Source organism: Sphaeramia orbicularis, chromosome 21, assembly GCF_902148855.1.
Source record: "Sphaeramia orbicularis chromosome 21, fSphaOr1.1, whole genome shotgun sequence".
NCBI lineage: Eukaryota > Metazoa > Chordata > Actinopteri > Kurtiformes > Apogonidae > Sphaeramia > Sphaeramia orbicularis.
The window spans coordinates 8,625,792-8,638,451 of record NC_043977.1 but is presented as its reverse complement, the minus strand read 5'-3'; the positions used below and the strand labels follow the sequence as shown (position 1 = coordinate 8,638,451).

Below are 12,660 nucleotides of genomic sequence, written 5' to 3'. Positions count from 1 at the left end.
CATGTTTAGACTCCTAAGTGTAAAACGTGGAAAGTTCTCTGCAGAGCCATGCTGATATTTTACATTTTACAATCGTTTCCTCTGGCTGAGTTGTAATCCTCATGTCCTTGGCTTAAAACCCAGCCCTGCATCCCCAAATAAACACAATGGCACTCACTGCTTTGGAGTAATTTGCAGTTGCCGTCAGTGACTCAGAGTTTCCAGGACTTAGAGGCCTCTGGAGGACGTCCAACAGGGCTTTACCGTCCTGGCTCACCTGGACATGGAAACAGGTGAAAATAACAAGGAAACAGTCAATAAGTTAGAATAACAGACATCAGAGGGGATGTGATACTGACATTAGCTTAGTTTCACTGCTGTTTCACACAAGCCACAAACTGAACGAAATTGAAGAAAGCATCATAAAATACCCAACTAAATGTAGAAAACTAAACAAAATAAGTAAAAAAAATGAACAAAAACAAATAGTAAAATTACTAAAAATGAATAAAATGAATAAAAAATGAAGTACCATGAATAAGGTTTGTTTTTATGTTCAGTTATTGATATATTTTGCTGAAAAAGTCATTAAGAAGGATGAAATCAAGAGAAAAAATCACTAGAGAAACTGCCAAAAAAGTAGCACTGGGTCTTTGTGGGTTAACTCTTTAACCCCTGACGTGTCTGTGGTGAGCGTTCTGTATGTATGATTTATTTTAAGTATTCATAAAAGTTCTACTGTTTGCTCAATAAGAAAAATTTCAAAACGTGCTGAGAGAATAGACTTTGCACTTTCCATAGAAATTTGAGCATGCTCAGTTCACCCCCCACCACCTGTGTAATGGGGGGTAAAACACAGAGCAGTGAGTGAGACAGACTTGTTATAAAAATCGACAGTTCAGGCTTTTTTTTTTTTTTTTAAACACCATTTTCCTTGTGTTTTTTTGTTTTCACTGTTGTTTCCAGTGTTGTGGTGATTTTCCTTTTTTTTTTTTTTACTGTGTTTTTACTGAGTTTTGACCATGTAACTGTTTTTTAGAGTTCAACCAGGTGTCAAAAAGCAGCTGGACTGATTTAGAAAAAAAGAGCCCAAAACAAAAACTACTGGGCCCAAATTCAAGTCCTTGTTGTTGTTCATTGTGTTCCAGTTCATAGTTCATGTTCAACGTCCTAAATCTCTTATTGATGTACATTCTGAGTGCCTCATTTAGTAAAAGCCTGTCAAACTTCAGTTCCTCTCTTTGGCTTTTTCTGTTATTCCACGCTAAAACACACAGTAAAACAAAACCACTGAAGAAAAGGAACACAAGCACATACTCACGGCAGCTTTAATGAACCTGAAACAGATGATAATTCACAGCAGCACATTCACCTGGAATCATATCTCAGGGGTTAAAGGGTTAAAGCACCAGAGCTATATCATATTTTCACCCCATCCAGACACCAGAGCGCCAAAAACAAAACCGTTGGCAGCCTGAGTGTCACTTTTACAGGAAACACTGGTGTCTGGACTCTCCAAGTCCAACCAGCTAGGGCTGAACCTGTGCCCAGAGCTTTATGTGAGTGTATATATGGACTTATCTATTCAAAGATTAGCATGAACTGGGCGAACAGTGCAACAACGTGTCTAAAGATAAACCAGCAGACTTCAGCAGGGAAGAGCAGAAGCATTCCCACACTAAATTTAGGTAGTTTTCAGACAGTGGTGGAGGACGGTGACAACAGCAGAAGCAGCAGAAGCAGAATCTAACCACAGCAGAGCCATCACACAACAGCACTGACATCACCCAGAGGACGGACCCCCCACTTCATCCACATCCCTGCTTCTATTTTTACATCAAATATAGCAGCGCCGCTCCTCCATGACTACATGTCTACACATAATGTTGGTATATTCTGTCAGGGCTGTACAGAAAAAATCCTGGAAAACATGAGCGTGACAATGCATCATTACTGCATAAATAAATATACACCAGGGTATCTGCAGGTTCCATGAAGCTGACTTTTCAAGACATTTTTCAAAGCGTCTTTGGTCAAATTTCAGACCTTCCAAAGTCCAGGCCTCATAGTTAATATACACCAACATGCCCAAAAAATACACTAAAGTACACAAAAAATACACTACAATGCACTAAAATATATAAAATATATGCACAAATACACTTAAATACACAAAAAGTACTTTAAATCACACTAAAATCTACTAATATATAAAAAAAACTTTTGTAAAATACATTAAAATACACTAAAATGTACTAAAATATAAAAAAATAAATAAATTCTAAAATAAACATAAATTACACTAAAATACACAAAAACACACTACAATGCAATGCACTAAGATATACAAAAAAATATGCTGAAATACTCTAAAATATGCCAAATACACAAACAGGGTATGTGTAGGTTTGATGGCCTTTGGTCTAATTTCATTCCTTTCATTCACATTAACAACAGTCCAACAGGCCTCATAGTTATTATACGCCAACATGCACAAAAAATGCACCCAAAAATATACTAAAATGCTTTAAAATACTTTTTAAAAAATGTGCAGAAATATACTAAATATACACAAAAAATACACAACAAATACACTACAATGCACTAAAACATACAAAAAATATGCTGAAATGCTCTAAAATATGCTAAATATACAATCAGTGTATTTTCAGGTTTGATGAAGCTGAATTTTTGACTTTTTAAGACATTTTTCTCTTTGGTGGCCCATGTTGCTGAGGTTGTCCGGGTTTATGGTGTTATCTGACCAGTATCTGCTCACCTCGGTGTATGCCTGGGTCACCTGCTCATACAGGCTCTGGTGGCGGTGGATGGCGAGCTCCAGCTCCTGCATCTCGGACGGTAACCCACCCTCGCTGCAGACTTTACACCACGCCTCCACCTCTGAAAGGAACTGGAGAAGAAATGCAAGAAAATAAAAAATGAAATAAAGAAAATTGACAATAAAGCAGTAATTAACGTTATTACCCTAAAGATACAGTATATACAATTTACTTTGTTAGTTAAAAGATTAGTTGATTTACTTAATTTTAACTGTATATTTTCACATTTTTTGGGGTTAAACATTTTATTACTAGAATTAAGGATGTGGCAGTAAAAAAAGTATCAAAATCCACAGGAACGGATATTTTATGTGGTTTTTGTCTTGAAAAAGCACTCAGATTGTTCTCATTTTCTTTATTTTGATGTAATTTTTGATTAATATTACATCAAAATTGTCTTGATACCCCTTATTGCATGTTTTTCTTCTTATCCTACTTCTTTTACAATTAAAAGGTGTGTTTCCTCTTGTCTTCCTGATGTTTCTCATCTTATCTTATCTCATCTTATCAATACAAAAAAAAAAAAAAAAAAACAGAAAAAAAGCCAGGAATAAAACTTGACAAAAACATGTTAAAACACACTGGTAGAACACTCAAACAGCACTATCACTATTACATACAATTATTTACAAGAATTCACCACTAAAACACTGCTAAAACCTTGTTAAAACACTGATAAAAAGTAATGAAAATCTTCCATGTCTCTCTCACCGACTGCACTCTGCTGCTCTCTGCCCCGCCCACTTCCACCCCTCCCCCTCAGCCAATGCAGACCTCTACAGACCAATACAAAGCTAAAGCATGAACATTACTTGGTGCCAGTGTGATGTGATTGTGTTAATGTGACTAAATGAAGACTGACGTTCCTTTACAGTCTTTCCTTCTACTTCTGTTCTGGTTCCAGTTCTTCCCTGTGTTTTGGTGCCAGTCGTCTTTCTTCCTTCCTCTTCCTCTTCATCCTTTCTTTCCTCTGCCCTCCCCTCCTTTCCCTCTATCTTTCATCCCTCTCTCTCTCTCTCTCTTTCTCTCTCTCTCAAACATACACTTGTAGCTAATGTCAAGGGCCCAGCAGGAATCAAACCAGTCCCATCTGTTGCCATGTCAACCTTCCAAGAACTGGCAGTCGAGCAGTTTGATCTATTAAATATAATCAGACACTAAAAATGTCCCATTTACATTTTACATTCAGAACATGTGTCTGATGCAGAGAGACCGTTTTGCGATAAGGCATCTGATGATGGATGGAACATGTTTTTTCTTTTAACAGAGAACTGAAGTCCTTCCATCTGATTAAAACCCATTTTTAAACATTCTGTGTTTTGGTTTGCTCTCACTACCATCCATGTTCACAAATTACTGAGGAAAAACATCTGAAAGCGTTTAGGTCTGAGTGACATGGCCGTAATACTGCCATGATAAAAATGATCCAATTGGACAATATCAATAAATGTCCCAATAAACATCAAATCTGTGTTTCTTTGAAGTTGAAAGGCTGATTTTTGGTGTAGCGTGAAAGTTGAAGAAGCCAGACGGTATTCGTGGATTTACTTTATGTTTGACATATGCAACAAAATGAAAATGACACAACAGATTCAATGGTAGACAAAACTATGACAAAAGACAAAAATTACACAAAAGATGTAAAGATGAAAAGTATGCAACAAGATGGAAGTAACCTAAGAGATGCAATGAAAGACAGAAATAATGTAAAAGACAAAACAGTTCCAAGGTCCATGTATGTCAGCGTCATGTTCTATTAAGAATCAATTCATAGTTGAATGTGGGAGGTTGTCAGGTTCTGTCTCTATGTTCCAGTCCTGTGGTCTGGATGCAGATCAATCTCCTAATAGAAGTGGGTGGTACTTTCACTGGAGGAGAACTCAACTAATTCAACCAAAGTCCATATATGACTTCTATCAGTGATCAATAGGAACTATATTGATATCTCTAACCATTTACATGTTATAAACCATCAAAATATAGACAAACATAAGTAAAGGGACATATTTAATATTTTAAAAATTTGTCAAAAATTCAAAAATCACAATTTCTCAAAAAATAAAATAAAATAAAATAAAATCTGTGAACAAATTTTGTAGACATTGTCCTAAGGAAGATACATAAAAAATTTGAAAAGAATCTGTCGGAGAAGATGTTTGAAGAAATTGCTAACGAAGATGATGACGACAAAGACAACACCAGACATAGCGCCTTTACAATGACTCACGGCCAATCGGTCGGTGAGATTAAAACCACGTCAAAAGATCATGAACATCAAAATATAGAAGTAAATCCAGTAACACACAACACTACAACAAGTGTTTTAGCTGAGAACGTCAAGATAAGAAACCCTGAAGACAAAGACACAAACATGTATCACAGTAATGACATATGAGGGGGGGCTGAAAAGTTCATAGCCTGACTAAAACGGAGTTATTCCACAGCAACGAAACTTGGCATTCAACCTCTCCTGATACTAACTGCATGGTTTCCTTCCAGATAAACCCACATTGGACAAATAATTTAGGACTTGGAAAGTAGTAACAGACACATTTCGTAAACCATCCGTGGCACTGTGGTCTTATCAAATGTCTGCAGAAAAAGGGGTTAGCCCCTAAGGACATTCATGCTGACATGGTTGCTATAGGGGATGATGCTCCAGCTTTATCAACTGTGCAAAACTGGGAAGCTGAATTCAAGAGGGGTAGGGAGAATGAGGGAGGAGTGAAAAGGAAGCATTTTCTGAAAAATGTCTGTAGTACTACTTTTCAAAGTCTTAAATTATTTAACCAGTGTGGATTTATCTAGAAGGAAACCATGCAGTTAGTATCAGGAAAGGTTGAATTTAATGTATGTGAAGTTTCATTGCTGTGCAATAACTCCTTCTTAGTCAGGCTATGAACTTTTCAGCCCCCCCTCGTATATAAGTTATTATTGTGTTGTGATGGTTACATGTGTTACTCCATCTCTGGTCTCACCTGCTCCGCCTTCTGGTGAAAGACCGACGACATGGCGAGGATGGTGGAGCGCTCATCCAGCGCAGCGGCGAAGCTTTTCCAGTCCTGGTCCAGCTGACTTGAGATCTGTTTGATCTGCGTGGAGGCGTAGTGTCCTGCCTCTGCCAGGCGGCTCGCCACCGACATGATCCTGTTGATGTTCACATAGGCATTCTGGGAAAACAAAACACAACATCTTATTGTCCTTTATGTCACAATAATATTAGTGTTGATATTTGGCTGAATGTGCAGTTTGTTGGGTTTTGATGAATTGCTTCAAAAGTCCTTTGAGATTGAATTTATGGAATTAATTAAACCAGTGATTTTCAACAGACCAGTTTTTCAACATCACATGAAAAACTGTGAAAAATAGTTGTTAATTTGAATTGGAAACTGGGTTTTTCATTGTGTTTCTTTATTAAATCTCTGGCTTTCAGCAGATTTTTGCCTCACAAAATGTAAAAAAAAGTGTAAAAAGTAAAGCAAGCACTTTGAGTGACTTGCAGTGTCAAATCCATCATTATTATTATTATTATTATTATTATCATTATTATTATTATTTCAAAGCAAGAAATGGTATCATGTCTTTTCAAAGTATATATAGCATATAATATATTGTATATAACAGCAGTAGAACAATGTCACCATCCATTTAGTGAGTGAGTCCTTTTGCTATTGACATGAATCAAAGGTTCAGATATAATTCCATTGTAAATGAATGCGGGTCATTTTGGCCCACCTATGGAAGCCTGGGGTAGTAATACCAAAACTACAAATACATAAAATCTATAAAAGGTAAGTTAAAAATTTAAATGGCATGATGCCGATAATATGATTTTGAGGAATACCTGGAGTAGGAAATAATAACTTTTCATTGCAAAGATATTGAAAGAAAACAACCTCACCAAGCCATTTTGACCACTTATGCATCTAAGGGTTAAAGGTATAGTTTGGCTCTATTGTGGTCCAGACCCTAATGTTAACGTCTAAAAGGGGGGCTACAGAATACGAGGGCGTTCGTTACCATGGAGTTCATGGCGAAGTGGTTGTGTTGAGTCTGCAGCTCGACAGCGTGCTGGTATCCACGGCCGATCTCTGTATGGCTCTGCAGAAACACTTCCTTATTGTGACTGATCCAGTCGAACATCTGCACAAACACAAATAGCATCATCATTGACATGGCAATGTTTAACACTGATGTGAGTGATTTGATGTAAATGATAAACCCAGACATATTGTTAATATTTATAAATGCATAAATAAATGATAAATGATAAATGATGAAATTGCACTTATTTTTCTTAATTCAGGTTGTTCATGATATTCATATTTTTTCCAAGGATAGTTTGTTGGTGCAAAAATTTTCATTCATTAGAATTACATTTTCATTATTTACTTTTTTCACAGACACAAGATTGATGTGATCTGTAATTTGTGTTAATAATAAGCTGAGATATGATAGAAGAAATAGAAATTGTTCTTATTTTAGTTCCAAACTCCAAAAGAGAAGAATTAATAGTTTTTGCACTCATTATTTACAGGTTATTCTGTTATTATTTTACTGGTCTGACCCACTTGAGATCATATTGGTGTGAATATGGAACCTGAACTAAAATGAGTTTGACATCCCTGAGCGGTTCAATAATTCTGAAGTGACGTTTGTGATAAAATCTGTTGAATAAACTCTTAAACAGACTGTGTAACAGTAACATCATCTAAATAAACAGAGTGTGTTTGTTGGTCGTGTCCTCATGGGCTCATCAGTGTAAATATGCAGAGACAGGGCGTCCTCCACACTCCGGACAGTCTGAGTCTGTCTTAACGGGCAGATGGAGGCCGGCTGTGGCTGTGGCGGCGTGCTGTTACCATGGTTACAGTGGCACGTGCACAGTCATTATTCTGTTGAACACCTCCTCAGGTGGCAGTGTCTCCTCCTCAGCGGAGGGTTTTCCACACTGTAAACACACCCCTGTAGTGCTGATGTGGACAAAATGCATTTGTTGTTTCTTTCTGTTTGCATTACAGTAAATATTTACAGCTCCTGCCTGTGGATGTCAGTGCAGATGGACGCGGCAGGTCAGCTGACGCCTGGTGGTCTACGGCCACGAGATGCATCAACAACACTTTGGATTCAACAAACACAGGGAGACGGAGTCGACCGGTTCGTCAGTACATAAATGAGAACAATAACCTACGTCTTCATGTGTTTTTGTTTCTGCTCATCATCTCTAGAACAGATTGAAACTATAGCTGGAGGATGAAATGAGATGGATGGATGGATGGATGGATGGATGGATGGATGGATGGATGGATGGATGGATGGATGGATGGATGGATAGATAGATAGATAGATAGATAGATAGATAGATAGATAGATAGATAGATAGATAGATAGATAGATAGATAGAGAGATAGAGAGATAGATAGATAGATAGATAGATAGATAGAGACTGAATGATGTGAATATCATTAATCACATTAACATATTCAGCCGTACACCGACCATAAAGGCAAAACACTGAAAAATACTGCAGATTTGACATTTTGAGCTGTAGATTAGATTAAATTAGCCTACAATAGATTGATTAGATAGAATTTTATTGATCCCTCAGCAAATTAAGGTTCCAGTATCAGCACTGTCATACCTGCAGCCAGACGTTAGTCTGGTTTTGTCTGTCTTTTATGTTTTGTTTGTCACTTCCTGTTTTATTTTGTTAAGTTTCCCCTCATGTGTCTTGTCTGTCGTCTTTACTTCCTGTTCCCTGATTGTTCTGACCTCTTACCTGATTACCTGTCTCCGCCCTGATTTGCTCCACCTGTGTCTCGTTGTCTTCCCTCCCTTTTGTGTATTTAAACCCTGTCTCTTCCCCCTGTCAGACGCCAGTTTGTAACTCTTGTAGTTCTTACCAGCGTTTTGACCTCGTTTGTCTGCCTGTTTTGACCTGTTTTTGGATTCCTCGGTTTCTCGTCTTCTGCCTGCTCCCTGTCTGGTTTTTGTCTGCCTCTTCTGATACCTGGTTTTGACCTTCTCGCCCTGACTACCGGTACGTGAGTTTTGCCTTGTCCTTATGTCCTGTTGCTCAATCGATAGCCTGCCTGTGCATGACCTGTTTCCGTCCCTGACCTCCCTTTGCTTTTCCCTAGTCGGGAAAGAAACCCCTAACACCGCTCGGGGAGACGGGCTGTCGCCCTCGATCCGGAGGACGAATCAGAGGAGGATATCGCCTACCATTATCCTCAAGATTCTGTCACTAATAATATTATTTCACCTGTGTGTGATTAATAAATCTTTTGAATCATACTCTTGGTGTTTGAGTTCTACATTTGGATTCTGCGTTTGTACTAACGCCATTACAAGCACAACATCAAATGTACACATTTAAGAAATATTATAAAACAAAAGGAAAGAAAATTGTAACAACTATAGCTATGGCAATAGTAGGGGAAAAACAGGCAATTAAACATTAGAAAGAACTAGTGGAAAAAATAATCAAGTAGTAATAACATGAAATAATAACAAAGTATGTTATATTATATACACACTGTATGTATTATGCATATATATAGTTTAATAATAGCAGAACTACTAATGATAATTATAATAAAACAAAATTACCAACAACAAAAACAAACATTGCCCACTAAAATAAACAACACTGCACTACAAGCACATCTTTTAAAACCTGAAACTTGTATTGTATGTGTAAAATCATTTGAGTCCAGCAGGTTGACATGTTTCATTTTATGCTCAGAGAACATTCTTTCCATTTCCATCATCATGGTGTTGAACTGAATATTTGTTTGGTGTTTGTGTTGTAGGAGGCCGGTATGTTAACGATGAAAGGAATTCAAACATTTACGCACAACCACAGATAATCACTTAACGGGCGGAAGTTGAGGATTTCAGCTCAGTATTTCACAGGTTTAACTGTGAACCATCAGTCTATTTAGATCGAAACTGAAGGTCTATTCATTGGGACATTGGACACAGAGACTCACAGAAACTGACTCCAGATCTGACTACGACATCTTCATTCACACTGAATGTATGAGGTCATGTGTGTTCACGGATTAATGATAAATGAGTCTGATCTGGTTCAAGGAAACAGGACATTCCATTATTCTGAGTTATTATTATTAGTCCAAATGTCACATTTTTCAGTTGAGTCAGGTGTCGTACGCCAGCATCAGTGAACACAAGCAATTACAAAACAGCTGACGTGTTGATATAATTTGTTTATTTTATTGATTATTTTGTTAGTTTTTGCTCATTTTGTTGATTATTTTGTTTATTTTGTTCAATGTGTTTATTATTTTGTTCTTTTTGTCGATTTTGTTCTTTTTGTTGATTATACTGTTCTTTTTGTCAATTTTGTTCTTTTTGTCGATTATATTGTTCATTTTGTTGATTATTTTGTTCATTTTTGTTCATTTTGTTAATTACTTTGCTCACTGTTTTGTTCATTTTTGTTATTTTGCTCATTTTTGTTACATTTTTAATTAATTTACAAATTTTCTTGATTATTTGGTTAATTTTGTTGATTTTTTTTCTCTACATTTTTACTTCAGGTTGATTTTTATGGTTCAAATTGTTACCGGTATAAAACATCAAATATATATATATATATATATATATATATATATATATATATATATATGTATATGTATGTATGCATAAAAATATGTAAATAAATATAGCTGAATTTATTTCCTGTGTATAATAAATATGGTATCTCTTCCTCCCGGGAGAACAGGATATTTCTGATCCTTCATCTATAATATGGCAGAAACCCCTGGAGCCAACGATCAATGCACCATATATTAATATAGATTTTAATGGTAAATAAATGAGCCTATGAGGACTTCACATTCTGCTGCAGCTTCACAGTAAAAGCCCTCCAGCTACTGAGTGTCTGAATAATGCAATAGGTGGCAAGACAGAAGCACCACTTACAGGATATGATGCCATTGCAGAGAGCGCTCACACATACTTATTTGTCCTGGTTCATGTTGAAACAGAATTGACTTACTTTTTCTGCGTCCTGTTCAAAGAGGCGTAGCTGGAAGCACTGGTCTAGCTTCAGCTTCCTGCCGTGCCACATCTGGTGGAGATGCTGCCTGGTGGAGTGGAGCTTATCGAGCAGACTGGCCACCTGGAAGAGATGGATGCAACAACTGTGTTATCAGATTGAACAAGGATGCACAGGTTTATACAGAGTTTATCGACCCACATTGGCTGTGTGCAGATAAGATGAGATGTCACTGATAGAAGCGCCTGATGTTTATGATGGGATTTGTGCTCATTCAACAATATCATGGACCACAAAGTAAAAGGAACAGAAAATATCAGTGCCGTCACCATCAGTTTTCAGAATTTCACAATCAGTGCAACTCTATAATTTGATAAAAGTTAAAAAATAGTTCTAATGTCCCTGTATGTCAGTGTCATGTTCTATCAAGAATCAATCCCCAGTGGAATGTGTGAGGTTGTCAGGTTCTGTCTCTATGTTCCAGTCCTGTGGTCTGGATGTAGATCAATCTCCCAATAGAAGTGGGTGGTACTTTCACTGGAGGAGAACTCAACTAATTCAGTCCAAGTCCATATATGATTTCTATCAGTGATCAATAGAAACTATATTGATATCTGTAACCATTTACATATTATAAACCATCAAAATATGGACCATTATAAGTAAAGGCACATTATTAATATTTCCAAAATTCATCAAAAACCCAAAAATCTAAATCTCTGAAAACTGTGAAAAAACTTTGTAGACATTGTCCCAAGGAAGGTACATATAAAATTTTAAATGAACTCAACCAGTAGTTTCATGTCAGAGAAGATGTTTGAAGACAAAGACAAGGGGCACCATCTTCATCTAAATAAGAGACACGTACAGTTTATTGGCTTCAAAAAGCATCACTTACATCTGTACACGTTTCATGTTATTTACTGCTTATGTCTGTAAAAGTGAACTAAAGCTAAATAAAACAGACTTCAATGAAAAAAAATGGTGGAGTCAGATGAACAGTTAGGCATTTGGAGGTTCTCCTGCAAAAAAAATTGGTTTTTCACTTTAACAAATCTATAGAAATATACAATTTGACTTGTTTTGAGTCCATTATTATGGGCAGAGGCTGGGGCAGTTACAAAGAGAACACATCAAAACGCTTAAAAAAGTAATAACTCTGGTGTTCCTCGAGTACAATCACTTCCCTCAATATATCCTCATGCAATCACTTCCAATAATGTGCAATAACCCTGTATAATGTGAATTATGTGCAATAAGTCACACAATAATCCTCTGTTCTTGCAATAACAATGCAATATTTATTACCTCCACCAAGGAACAGCAGAGGTTTTGTTTTCATCGGGATTTGTCAGTTTGTTTGACTGTTAGCAAGATAACTCAAAAAGTTATGGATGGTTTGGATGAAATTTTCAGGAAATGTTGATACTGGCACAAGGAACAAATGATTAAATTTTGGTGGTGATCGGGGGGGACTGATCTGCCATGGCGGAAGTCTGTGCTCTACGAGTGCTTTTCTGGTTCAATATTTATCAAACAAATGCACTGTTTTTAGCCCACCCCCAAAGGGGAGGCAAGGGGTTTTGGTTTGTTTTGTTTCTTTGTTTAACACTTTAGCAGCAAAACTATTGGTTGAATTCATACCAAATTGTGTTTACCAAAATCATCAAACATTTTCTTGTATCTTCTTTAAATAACTGTAGTTTGGTATACAAAAAATAAAAGGCATAATATGAAATTGTATGAGTCTGTGCAGTGCAGTAGGTCTGATCCAATATCTGACATCAACACACAACCATTTATCACTTCGCAATG

The 12,660-nt window shown here is 36.8% G+C and overlaps 1 protein-coding gene across 1 annotated transcript in view; it reads right to left on the bottom strand.

The window, feature by feature from the left end:
- The window catches only part of kalrna (kalirin RhoGEF kinase a), a 197,354-nt gene that overhangs the window by 107,771 nt on the left and 76,923 nt on the right, over window positions 1-12,660 (bottom strand). Inside the window, exons 8-12 of the mRNA XM_030124714.1 lie at window positions 10,846-10,968; window positions 6,840-6,962; window positions 5,798-5,989; window positions 2,759-2,890; window positions 158-256 (exon numbers count right to left, since the gene is read on the bottom strand). Coding sequence (XP_029980574.1) covers window positions 158-256; window positions 2,759-2,890; window positions 5,798-5,989; window positions 6,840-6,962; window positions 10,846-10,968 — 669 coding nt within the window. The remainder of the gene's footprint in view (window positions 1-157; window positions 257-2,758; window positions 2,891-5,797; window positions 5,990-6,839; window positions 6,963-10,845; window positions 10,969-12,660) is intronic.